The 14,372-nt window shown below is 34.3% G+C and overlaps 1 protein-coding gene across 1 annotated transcript in view; it reads right to left on the bottom strand.

The window, feature by feature from the left end:
• LOC149803864 (uncharacterized) overlaps positions 1-14,372 on the bottom strand; it is a 38,269-nt gene that overhangs the window by 13,626 nt on the left and 10,271 nt on the right. The window contains exons 2-7 of the mRNA XM_089951452.1: positions 11,900-11,957; positions 6,887-6,985; positions 4,719-4,843; positions 4,149-4,266; positions 2,621-2,814; positions 502-558 (exon numbers count right to left, since the gene is read on the bottom strand). Coding sequence (XP_089807578.1) covers positions 502-558; positions 2,621-2,814; positions 4,149-4,266; positions 4,719-4,843; positions 6,887-6,985; positions 11,900-11,957 — 651 coding nt within the window. The remainder of the gene's footprint in view (positions 1-501; positions 559-2,620; positions 2,815-4,148; positions 4,267-4,718; positions 4,844-6,886; positions 6,986-11,899; positions 11,958-14,372) is intronic.

Raw genomic sequence — 14,372 nt, 5'->3', positions numbered from 1 at the left:
ATGTGCAAAATCTCTAATCTTACCCTCAGGATTTAATTAGAGTCGGGTCTCTGCTTCAAAAGTTAACCAAATCTCCTAGATTTTTAAATATGGACCTTGTCCTGTCCTGATAATTAGAGATAAGGATCCAACTGTAGCACTTGGAACGTATCAACAAGCTTTTACAGAACTCCCTATTGGGCATCACGTCCCCTGACATTATCATAGTGGAAATATCCATCCCCGACAACACGTGACTTGTCCTAAGGTCAAGAAGTTTAAAGTACTCGTCTAACATTCTCCAGTTTTGCATTCGATGTTCGATGCATTCTTCTCACAAGATTTCCATTTTTTTTTTGGTTTAAAATAAGTTGCTAAAGATTATAATACAGTAAAACATGTGATTGATTAAGTTGAGATCAGATTCAAATTCTTAGGGAATTTTTTAATCAATATAATGTCAGCTAATTTATCAGGGTTACTTTGAATTGATTCCAGTATATTTTATTAGCACAGACTTACCTCCAGACGATAAATTCCTGTTGGTATGTACGTGAGCCAAGCCGAACAAAATATATCCTGTAATAGTGAAGGGTCTATTTGGTATTATAAAATACAAAAACCTTTTGATTTTTACAGTCTATCGTAAATACAATTTAAGACATGCATTATGAAAATCCCATTATCGGTTAAGATTAAAAATTACAAAAGATAACATATAAATCAATCAATGTTAACTACTTCAAAATAAATGCATGTGCATAACTGAAATACATTCATTATAATTTCCAGCATACCGTTTAATGATATGACGTCATGACGCTTTGAATAGTCAACGTTATGTACTGAATATATAGCTATTTCCAAACCTTGTGACTTCATCCACCAAAATATTCCTTTCATCGACTATCTGTTTCTTACATTTGTTTTGACCGGTATGAATGTATGTATGTATGTGTTTGTGTATGTATGTATGTATGTATGTATGTATGTATGTATGTATGTATGTATGTATGTATGTATGTATGTATGCATGCATGCATGCATGTATGTATGTATGTATGTATGTATGTATGTATGTATGTATGTATGTAGGTAAAGGTCTTTGAGATAGTTGTTAGACATTTAAACCCTACCATCTTCATCATTTGAAAGCCCTGAACTACATTTTATTGTCAGAAAACTTGTTGTTCTATCAATCCAACCAGCCAAGGTCACCACATTATGATTTCATAACACATATAAAACACTACAGAAAAGGTCTGCAATTGTTTCTGATTATTTAGCATCTAAGTGTGATTTTAAGACCTGTCGTGGAAGTAACAAATGGTCAGCGGCTTACTAAGGGTAGTACGCTTCTGCAGGTGGTGATAGAGATTAGAACGCGGATATTTGTGACGCCGTTGACGTGTGTGCCCCATAGTGTATACGTTTTGAAAATGAGAGTCACTTGTACACGATGTGTGCAGTGAGGAAGACGATGTCTAATTCTTCCATGGAACAGGATTCCTAAAGTTGAATGAGTTAATGGTAAGTAAAAAGTTACTTTTGCATCTAACACTATTATGTAATTAAAGAAGGGATGTATCGTAAAGTCGCAAACATGGTATATGTAGCTCTTTTCACCGGTTGTCATCTGAGCTCGACGTTGTCCCGGCAGGCAAAATTCGCGAAATTCGCACGTCCGTAACTTCAGTTTGGTACAACGCAAAAAAGTCAATGATGGCTTGACAAATAGAAAAATATCTTAGAGTAAAACAAGCCATAGAGTATGGTCGTGTGCCTTTAAAGACGGAAATAGCAGAAGGAAATCGATGGTCATGGGTGGAACCAAGTATTTGGAAGTTACGCATCTTCTCTCTTATATAGTATGAAAGAGATGGTCCTATCTCAGAACGGGTCATGGGGGTAATCTAAGGTATTTTGTCACTGCGTGATTTTTTTCCTTGATATTATTGTTGTGGTTTTTTTTTTTTTTCTTCTTATCAAAATCACGCTTGCGTCGAGCACCTGTGACTTTCCTTAGCTAAGAATCGGATGCTACTTACAGGACAGTCTGTTACAATTCACTTTGTACAAAATCAACACTCTCTTATTGGCGGGAAACTTGTCATCGCGGTTTTCAATTCATAGGCATACTTAACATTTGTATCCACCTATTTTAATCTCATCTTAATTTCAACCAAATATCAAAACTATCGCGCCGGCTACGTTTAGTTTTTTCAAAAAGCTGTTCCTCGCTCAATTGTATCAGGATATCACTGAATTTACAGATAAGAAAGTCATATATCTTTTTAACAGCTTAATGTAAGCATAAATAAATTTATTGTAATTTCAGTAAACAATTGAAGCTAAACTTCTGTCAAAATAATTATAACTTTCAACTTATAACTATACATTTTACAGGTAGCTCCTTATTTCTGGCAAAAGTCAAAAGTAACCGGAACCTCTGAAATGTGTGTTAGTATTGCCATTTATGCATTGCTTCCTGTCAGCACGACAGGTCTAATTTTCAAACCGAATGTATAATCGATCATAAAGTCAAATGAAATCTTGTCTGTGGGCAATGTACTGCGTTCTAAGAGCCATGTTTTTCGAAAACTTTAGTTCGTCTAATTAAATTAATTTCATCTTCACACACCTTGCATATCAGTTTTTCTGTCCGTTTGTTGTTGTTCGTTTTGTTGCATTTAATTTCCTTCAGAATAAGGAACACCTCTTTGACGTCATTATTCTTTGTCACGTTCACACTGACATTCCCAGATGTTCCATGATAAACAAGGCTTACATCAGATGCCCAAGGATTACAGATTGATGGCATGGGACACATGGCACCTAAGCAGAAATATACATACTTAAAAATATGGATATACGGTGTTTTCCATTTGCTTAAACAATATATTTGTTTACTACAGCAACAGTTAATGTTTCCATAGAGCGACAAATGGCTTTTCCGTTCGAGGGACAATTTCAGTTCTACCATTAGTTAGGCAAACTCAGTTTCTTTTCTACTTACTGTGATTGATGTAAGTGTGATTCATTTCCATCTTGCTCGTTCGAAGACAAGACGAACACAAACTACATAACCATTGACAGGTATTGAATATACCCCACATAACTAGCTACATAACCATTGATAAGTATAAAATATACCCACCCTAAATAGATACATAACCATTGTCAGGTACTGAATACACCCCTCATAACTAGCTACATAACCGGTGACAGGTATCGAATATATCCCACCTAGATACGAAACCATTGACATGCATCAAATATATCCCACCTAAACAGATACATAACCATTGACATGCATCGAATGTATCCCACCTAAATAGATACATAACCATTGACATGCATCGAATATATCCCACCTAAATAGATACATAACCATTGACATGCATCGAATATATCCCACCTAAATAGATATATAACCATTGACATGCATCGAATATATCCCACCTAAACAGATACATAACCATTGACATGCATCGAATATATCCCACCTAAACAGATACATAACCATTGACATGCATCGAATATGCCCCACCTAAATAGATACATAATGACTGACAGTTATTGAATATACCCCACCTAAATAGATACATAATGACTGACAGTTATTGAATATACCCCACCTAAATAGATACATAACCAATGATATGTGTTGGATATACCCCACATATAACTGTGGAGATTGTTCAGTGTACATGACTAATTAGTTATTGCATAAAGTAACAATTTACAAAAATGATTTGCTAAAATGAAATAAATGGTTTGTAGCTTAAGTGAAACATTTGGAAACATCTTTTGTCGTGCAGATGAAATGTGTAACTGAAACTTTACAAAAAAAGTGAATTTAATGGTGAATTTAGTTTCTGGTGAAATGACTATGCTAGTTGCTTCATACTAAGGATACAGACTGTCCTAGAGAGATGAGGGAAATGCCTAAAAGCAATCAATGCATTTATTTCCACGCGTGTAGTCTGATAAACTGTGATGCTGCAGGTAATATTGACAGACTCCTAGCTAATCTTAAGTTTTCATATTATTTTCTTCACATCTATTTCCACTTAGCATGTTTCAGACAAAAGCCGACGATTTGAAAGTAGTTCCCATCTGAACATTGCACACAAATTACGACTAGATCAACTGTATCAATTGCTTACCTGGCGCATAGATGAATTCTTCCCACAATTCAGACTCGCCATCTTTAGGTAACAGATGAACTTTGACCATCGTATAGCTCAAATGCAGACTCAAGCAGTGAGTTGTCATCGTGAAAGCCTTGAATACAAATAACATGCGTGGTATTTGCTCATTAATGCGCTGATATAAAAGTAATACTATTTTATTCTAATGCAAACATTTGCATTATATGGAAACTATGGGCATGGATTGCAAACTGCCACATTCAGATGGGAATGTATGAATAACAGAATAAAGGAAAAAGCAAACAGAACAGCAACAAAATTTTTTAACTGCTCTTGCAAGTATAACATTGCCTTACTTGTTGGTATAAACATGTTACTGTTCTTTTGTGAGTAAAGTACACGAAAACTATTCTTTATTTTAAATCAAGGTTATTGCTTTATTAACTCTGAAAGCGGTACAAAAACTAAAAGTGCTATTTACATATCTTATATCGACCATTATTCGTGCTATTAGATGTGACAACAACAATAATGTAACAACAACGAAGCATAAAGGGTTCAGCATAGAATGAGCTTGTATAGTACCCATGACCAGGTTCCTTGTCTTGGGTCCGATGTATACAAGCGGAAGCAGAATTTCGTCATCACAAAGTCTCCTTGGGCCAATTCATTTTTCGTCACATGAAGAAAAAAATCATTCGGCGATCCACCTGTAATTTGATATATGCAGAAAACGACATGAGTACTTTGTTCTGAGTATGCAGAAATAACAAAATTTATATGGTGTATCCCAAAATTCGTTAGTCACATTGCGTCGTTGCGCCTAGCAACAATACATAGTAACGATATTGAGTAATTATTGGTTACTGCATTTGTATGGGAAAATATGAACGAGTTTTTCGGATGAAATGAATGCACAACCTTGGGAGTGAAGTATATCCATCCGACAAAACGAGTTCATATTTTTTCATACAAATGCAGTAACCATTTTATTATATGCTCATTTTCTTATTCTGCCTGAAGCTTAATTAAGTAAACAAAAATACACTACATGAAACAAAGTAACTAAATGTATGCCGTATTCCGAACTAAATACACAAGCGCAGATTCATCATTACACAACAACAACATTATTAATGCGCACATAACTCCGCCCAGATAAATTTGAAATTGGTCGTACGCTAGACATAACTTTTGAAAGAAAATGGCGTTTTGGTCTACTTAAAATTGAAATTTGGAGTCGTATTGTGAATGAATGCGTACTGCAACAACTTTTCCATTTGATCTGGAAATATAATGACTTTTGTATTTTTTGTTGTTTCAACGAAATTTCGTGAATATGGACAGGATTTATATGTGCCAATTTTTTATGAAGTACATCGAATTTCAGCGTCGACGGTTCATCGTGTTGATATCTGCAAGTGTGTTTCTGTTCTGTCATTGAATGTTTGAAATCCTAATGTGGGAAAATTTGAAGTCTTTCAATTGCAATTATCAAAAAGACGCTATGGAATATGTTTATTTCGTTTTGAGTGCAGTAAGGATGATGTAATTGCACTTGGAATATAGTCGAAATTACAGTACATTTTCGAAGCTTGAGAACCCATGACATGTCTCATGTAATTCGGATTTGCAGAACTAAGAAAGTAGATTTTGAGGAAATTCAGGACGTAAAACTTTTTAAATTTTTTTTTGTTATTCTTATTACCAGCTAAAGAAGACAGTTTATGCCTTGTCACTTGCATGTTATTTGTATGGACTCAGCAATTTTATGAAATCTGACGTATATCGCCCGCCTAAATCCGAAACATTGTATCAAAAAAGATAACGCGGAATGTAGCAAAGCAGCTGGTATGTGGCAGTCCACGAAACAGCTGCTTTAGTTCATTCAAAAACAAATTTAATCAACCAAAACGTAAAGTGCCTACTACGTGAGTGTACATGATTTGTTTACAAATCAAAAGTGCTGGCGTCTACGTCTATTGTTTGTTTACAATAGAAGTAGTTCCTTTATGAGTACAATATGAAGTGAGCGCGAGTGCAATATCGTAAAATACTGAACGATTCTGGCAATGTAAAGATAACGAAGAAAAAAATGAGCATATAATAATGCAAAATTCTTAACGCTATAGAATTTTAATTCGTATTCATCTGGAAATAAAGTTATGAAAATCTTAAATACAATCTAACAGTCCTGCATGCAGCTCGTTGAATTGGATATTATTAAACTCGTTGCATAGATTTTATATCAACAGATCACTTACTGTTCAAGATCCTTTGTGCATTGAAGGTTGTTTATATATATATATATATATATATATATATATATATATATATATATATATATATATATATATATATATATATATATATATATATATATATATATATATATATATATATATATATATATATATATATATATATGTGTGTGTGTGTGTGTGTGTGCGTGTGCGTGTGTGTGTGTGTGCGTTGAGAGACATAAATTTATACATACATACATACATACATACATACATACATACATACATACATGCATACATACGTCTTTTGTAGTTAAAGTTGTCATGTTATAATTTAACAGGTTTGTGTACCTTGGAACTCCTATGTTCAATATTTTCTCTGCTTCGTCCTCTTTTGACATAATGAATTATGTTATGGTAGTGGAAATATTCTTGTTAATCCGGAATAATTTTTTGTGTGGTTTCAAAGGCACTTAAAAGATTCATCGAAACACCAATTTGTCCACTTACCCCCATGCTGCCATGATATCATAATTTCCGATTTCTCAGTATTCCAGCATTCCTGCACCAAATCCATCGTTCGCTGTGCGGAATTACTGACTTCACTGCCTGTGTGCAAATGGATGAAAATGGTGTAAACAGACAATGACATAAAATGACAAATGATTCAACACCTTTTAAATGTGTGTGATTTATTTTCATAATCACATCGATGTTAAATAAAGTTACGCCGATTTCCTTACGTCCACAAGCAGTACACGTAGAAATAAAACTTTTCTCCAGTGATGGCTGATTTGTGCCATATGAAGTTGTCGAGTTGTTGGCCGTGATAAAACGCCAACGCGTCAAAGCGACAAAATAATGTAATAATGCAAGAAATTGCAAGGGGACAATATAGCGCGCCAAAGTAATGGTTGGGCGACAAAAGAGATAGAACCATAGTGTCAGATTGTTGCATTGTTTTGAAGGTGTCATTTTCATCTTAACTGTGTCGCATTGGTAGATTTGCACTTTTCGCGTTGGTGCTTCCTCGCGTTGCCCGTTTGACAATTTCACGGCTGGTACGCACATTGTCACCATATGCAATTGATTTGTCGTGTCACCTGCGCATGTTTCTTTTCTTTGAACAGGGAAGGAAATGTGAACTAGAATACTTCATTACTAAAGTAACACTGGCATTCTAAAAAAATGCATATATTTTAGTATTTCGAAATGTCACTTTCCACGTTCAAATATGCAGTAAAAAAGGTGTGTCGCTTGACGATATCCAGTGCGCATGATAAGTAGAAGGCATCAACGCGACAAAGCGAGAAAGCGTCAACACTAAAATGTGCCATTGCATCACTGTGACAAATAGATAACACTCCTGCGTAAAAAAGTAAACACAGCAATGCGATGAAGAAGGTGATTGGGGGTTAAAACAAAACGAATTGCAACAAAAATTATTAGTCACGTTGTGGCACAAATTTTATCTCTTTAGCTTGGCCATTTTGTTATTTTAGCACTATGGCCCTTTGTCGATTTGTCACTGCTACAACTGAACATGGGACAAAGCAATCACCATACTGCGAAAAAAATATGTATGTTAAGTTTACTTCGTGTACAGTCAGCATTGCAGAATTCTTGGTTGCTCTCATCATCGGATACTCACTGCTGGCAAACTCCGCGTTTCTACATTCAGAAAACAGGATTTATTCCGCCTTTGACATCCAGACGGTTTTAGCAACCGCATGGCCCAATTTGGATCATTTTGGCGGGGCCCCTTGGATTTAAGCGCAGGTCCTCCTCTGAGCACGGCATTTGGAAAGTAACTTTTAAACAAGTTTTATATGATACTGAACTTAAAAGTGTCTTCCATCACTTTAAAATTACTTTCTCTCTATAGATATATTTTTAAAATTACTAACGCGCGGGACCCCTGTTTAGCACGGGTCCCGATTCCAACCGGCCTAATGCCAGCCCTGTTGGCATCAATGTATAGCATATTCTTAACATGAACCAAAGCAAAAAGCCTACCAATCCCAATAAATATTTTAAAATCCTAAATTTGTAAATGAATCAATTTTTCAAGTATTGTTAATGAATTATTATACTGATAAAATACTTTACTAAAAAAAATCTAACATCTTTTGAAAAATATGTCAAAGGCACTTTTGAAAGAGGCGCCAATTTTATAGTTCATAATAAGTAATTAGGTTTGTATGTATATTACTAACATTGTTTATTGTATGTGTATCTTGGTACGTATGTTTGAATAATAAGCTTTGTAGCTAAGGCCAATCAAACATATTTTATGCTAGTCCGTGAATTAGTGTCCTTTCAAAGATAAATAATTTTGAGTTACTGGAATGAATTATTAATTATAGTTTTTCGTTGAAGAACTTTTTCAAGAGACACTGATAACATTACGACCAAAGAATTTCATTCGCCATTTTGTCAATTTCTTGATGTAGTGATAGCATGTCGACCTGTTATGCAAGACTAGAAAAAGACAGCCATGCAAAAATAAAATTATCTTTTGCAGCCAATACATTTTTATTTAAATAATTCTCTAAATTTGCCTAATAGGCTATAATTAATATTATAACAATGAAATATCCCGGATATAATTTGCGCTTGCATAAATTTACATAAAACAACAGATGTCGTTATGGCTCATCGATTTATAGGTCAATAAGAGTGTTTTCCAGCATCCGCAACGGGTTGAACTAGGCTGGTTGAAGCATAGTGGATTTAAAGTTTTGATTCCTGTAGAAACAGCAATGTAAAGTTTTGCAAACACAAAGTCTTTTTTGTGTTTTATTTATTTGTCTTGTCTATGTTTTGAACATGTCTTTGAAAAAGACTCATTAAGATTCGAAAGCGCTCAGGCTAATTAGACACTAGTTTTGCACTGTTCGTTGTCAGTTTATTGCATATATATATATATATATGCATATATTTTAGTATATATATATATATATATATATATATATATATATCCACTCGATGATGACATCTTCGCTAGCCAAGGTTCCGATATGTTAACTTTGTCTACACCTTGGCGGATCGAACATATATTTTAGTGCTTTGTCCTAACGACATCTATCGGATTTCACGAGTTGCCTCCCTTATTATGTAATGCCAGCTAACCAATAGCGTGTAACAACGGTGCGTTGTACATAGGCTGGGAACGGTCTAGGCAATTGACTTAAAGAGAATACTTTGTAAGTTTAACATCCAAAGTATGACTACATACTAGAGGGAAACCATTATGGATGTATTTGAATTAAAGGTGTTTGTACAAACATAGACCGACTGGAAAACTGCTTATTTAACAGTCCATTCAACTTGTGTGCTTCCCTTGTCTAGATCATGTAAGAGCAGTGTTCAGATTCGAACATCTTAATTTTTAGTGGATATGGTGGCTTGCAGCCGCATCCAATAAAATTCACAGACCCGAAACACAGAAATATCTGCTGGATACACCAAGGTATAGATAGGGTTATCATATCGGAAGCTTAGCTAGCGAAGATGTCGATGATGTATAACATTCATTCACTCAGTGATATACATGTATATCCATCATGTACTAGAAGCAAGCAAATATCCTCTGTGTAATCATAATCATGACTCAATCAATTGAAAACACATCAAGAATGTCACGTGACTGGTTCATGACAGAAAGGTGGTCAGTTAGACACTTATTTTGATGCAGATTAAGCTGCACGATTATGACAATAAAAATTAACTCTTACACTAAAATCTTGACCCAGTTCCAAATTTGATATCTGAATGGTCAGTTAATTTGTGTAAAACTTTTGGGGACAAGTCATTTCGTTATAGACCTGCAGTAAAGTATTAATTATCTTTTTTTTTCCTTTCACAAAAGTTAAAACTATGTAACTGTTTAGTCTGCATTAGGGATGTACAATGTCAAAGGCACAATAACTCTTGTTATATACACATTTTTGTCTCCATTAACTTTACATTATCAAACTCGTGCAGTATTTATCCATCGTGTACTGCTTGATACTGCAAGACACGTATCTAAAATTAGTATCGTGTGTTAGTTACTGCTCTTTTATTGCAAACAAACAATGTTCACTCATGTAGCAGACGCCAACGCTTTTGATTTATTAGATTTGTCTGTAGATGAACTAAGCAAACTGCATGGTCCATTTGAAAGTAGAGATGATAAAGTTGACAATGTGGATCAGTTCACTTAGTCACAAAAGAAACTTTCAACCCCACAAAAAAAAAAAAAACTGAATGCGATATTTTAATCTCCAGCGATGGCTTTACAACAAAAGACGTGAGACATGCGGTATTGAAAAAAAAATCATCCTGATCATTTCAACGCTTATTTATCGGAAATGTTTACAACGAATGCAAATCGAATAGTTCCGACAATGAGCAATGCCCTTAGAGTCTAAACAAAGTAGCACAGGGTTTTGGTAGAAAAGCAAGGGGCGCAGAGCCAATAAGCTAAAATGAGGAAGGAGCTTTATTTCCGCTGGCGAAATGGAGTCCCACACCCAATCTGATTTTCCCCGTTTAACTCTTTGAGAAGATGTTTGGAATTTTAGCACAGTGCATGCAGGTCATGCAGATGGCTTCCTTCCAGCAATGAGCATGCAAGTGATATGCCAAAAAATGTCATATATAGCTGGTAACAACAATGTCAACAGATGTAGCTACCTTTATGTACCTTGAATTTCTTGAAAATACTTTGTTGGTTATCTCTGCTAATCAAAATTACATGGATTAAAATTAAATATTTACAGCGCGAAATTGTACTGCAATCTAGACTACATTTCCAATAGAAATCCCATCCCTAAAGAGTATATACTGCATTAACACGCAATTTTTAATCCTGCGTCTTCTTGTTTCAATCAAAAGATTTTCATATTTTCTCCATCTATGTTTCCAAACTATCAATGAAAGAACACATGCAGCTTGCATCAAGACCAGTCCATTCAGTGACATGTACATCTTACGGAATAGACCAGACAATAACTACGGTTCATCACAAATGGGTAAGCAAAATTTAGTTGGATCGACAGAAAAACAAATTACCTCCATTAAAGACCAGCTGGAAAAATTGTTTCATAGCACGATAATTCATAATAGGGGTACAATTTCAATTTCCAGTAGATCGAAACGAGAGTTCTTTTTAAATGAACGAGTGCGCAATACGCTAGCAAATTCGAAAGTCGCTGGGTTGTGCAATGTAAGCATGTTATTGTGTATTTGTTGAACTGCGCTTGCGTATTTACTTACAAATCTATCAGAAATTTAATTACTTTATATAATTGTAGTGTGCTCTTTTTATTATTCAACTTTAGGCAGTAAAGCAGAATGAGCATATAATCGAAAGGTTACTGCATTTGCATAGGAAAATATGAATTCGTTTTCGAGAGTTATACTTCACTCCGCACGTCTTGCAGTATAGCTGATACAAATTCGTTCATATTCTCCCGTATAAATGCCGCACCCTATAAATACTTACAATAACTCATATTTACGATAACTCGTACTTACAAAAACTCATGTCCACTTCTTCAAAATTGCAGGGAAGTACGGTTGCTGTCCCAAACATCTACAAAGAAATTACAAAATTTGGCTTGACTTTTGAACTTCGGTCACGGAATGAAGTGAATTCAGAACTAATATTTCATACTTAACTCTGATAAACAGTTATAAAACCGGAGAGCGGAGATTCGCATAAATTCAAAATCTACAACATATATAGCAAATAACAACCCTACAAGATGTGCGGAATCTTGACGGAAAAGAACACAGACTTTATTTGAAATAAGTCCCTGTGATTACTTATACCGGTTGCAGAGCGGCATTCCCATGTACAGTGCCTTTCTTTATACTGCTGAAATGTCCTAGAAGTAACGAAAGAATATCACACCCAGATTTCATAAACCAAGAGCTTTATCGTCCAGCTATGTCTGTCATAAATGTACCAACATGTCCAGTAATGTGTCAGTCATGAGTTGTAATACAGTGTCCAGTTATGTGTCTGTCATGCTAAAAATATAATTTAGAGTATTGAGTCCTTTGTCAGCTGTATGGAACGAAAGATTAAGTGCGAATCATGACCTTGCCGAGTGGAAGAGGAACTCGGAGTTTATGTCTAAGTACACGATGACAAAGGAGGATATATACTACAGTTCACAGCGACCTCTATAAAGTTAGGAGTAACATGCGAATAGCAATATATATATATATATATATATATATATATATATATATATATATATATATATATATATATATATATATATATATATATATATATATATTGTGAAGATGAACTCCAATTACAAACAGTAATATGGGCACAAAATGGACAGATAGACAAATATTTAAATGCCAGTTCATCTACACACAGTTATTAATTTTATCTGTCCACAGTTGTTTTTTTTCCCCATAGTTAATTTGTTGACATTTACCATTTCTTTTTATTTTTGTATAGCACCGTGTCTCCACACTTGCACTAGATGGCGATTTCATATTTGAAGATATATAAGTGACTTAGCTGGGAAAGAACACCTATCTTCTGTATAAAATAATTCTGTATATTGATGACACTTTAAATAATTATATACAGTCACCCACAGTATACTCTAAAATAATTATGTAAAGTGACTCACAGTGCACTCGAAAATAATTGTATACAATGACTCAAAGTGTACTCTAAAACAATTATGAAAGTGATTGAGTGCATTCGAAAATAATTCTATACAATGACTCAAAGTATACTCTAAAATAATTATGAAAGTGATTCAGTGCATTCGAAAATAATTCTATACAATGACTCCATGTGTACTCTAAATTAATTATGTACAATGACCCAGTGCACTCGAAAATAACTAAATACAGTGACTCACACAGTGTACTCAAAATAACTTCGTACAATGACTCACAATGCACTCGAACATAAGTCTGTAAGTAACTCATAATGTACTCTAAAAAAAAGTCCGTAAGCGACTCAGTACATTCCAAAACAATTAAATAGTGACTCACACTGTAATCTAAAATAATTTTGTGCAGTAACTCACAGCACTTTCGAAAATAATTATATTCAGTGACTCACACAGTATACTCATCAAAATGTCAACTGCTAGTAGGTAAGAATAAGAAGAAAATATTAAAGACAGAGTTTGATTTCTTTTCATTCATATTTAACATTTGAAATATTATTTAAAAGATTAATTTTACATCGATTTAGAAATTTTACTGTACAGTTTCATTTAGTACACAAAACATTTTGCAGTTTATATTTGCAAATCTCTATCTAAGCCTTAGGAATCGCAAAACTGATAATTAAAAAAACATGCTGTAGATTCGTAATAAATACTTAACATTCGTACCGCAAAACTAATATTGCGTAAGATCAGAAAAGAGGGGAAAAAAACAATTTAGGACATTTCGGGTGGATACTTAAAATCTGACATGTTGTTCAATAAGTTAATAAATTATGCTTTTTAGATAGGAAGTAATAAGAACTATATATCAAGTAGATAACTCGTATTTGTTAGTTAGAAAATTGGGACATTTTATGTTTCATGACCAAACGAGGAGTACAAAATACGAACGTAGAACATCATGGCTTGACACAGGTTTTGATGTAGCGTGACAAATATGTTGAATATTTCACACAAAAACTAGTTGTAAGTCAAAAGAACTTCATTCAGATAAATGTTTTTACACTCGACAGTTTTCTTTGGAAAATACTTCTATTGGTTTTGGTCCAATTCGCGCACAGGCAATTAGGAATTGCACACGTGATGAGTAGGTTTTTTCAGGCAGTACACTTTCAATAATTTGGAATGAATTGCTGCTCAGAGACATAGCTTCAGACCTATGTTTATTTTTCAGTCAAATGAACAGAGATAAGGAGGAGAAACACATTATACTTGCACGTAGTTTTCCAGACACTGCATGGCGTGTACGTTGTATCTCACCAAGATACATTTTAAATGAATCTAAAAGCCAATAA

This window comes from Sinohyriopsis cumingii, chromosome 3 (genome assembly GCF_028554795.1).
Source record: "Sinohyriopsis cumingii isolate HCF-2022 chromosome 3, ASM2855479v2, whole genome shotgun sequence".
Classification (NCBI taxonomy): Eukaryota; Metazoa; Mollusca; class Bivalvia; order Unionida; family Unionidae; genus Sinohyriopsis; species Sinohyriopsis cumingii.
Note: the sequence above shows the minus strand (reverse complement) of the source record. Positions and strands in the feature narration are given on the sequence as shown.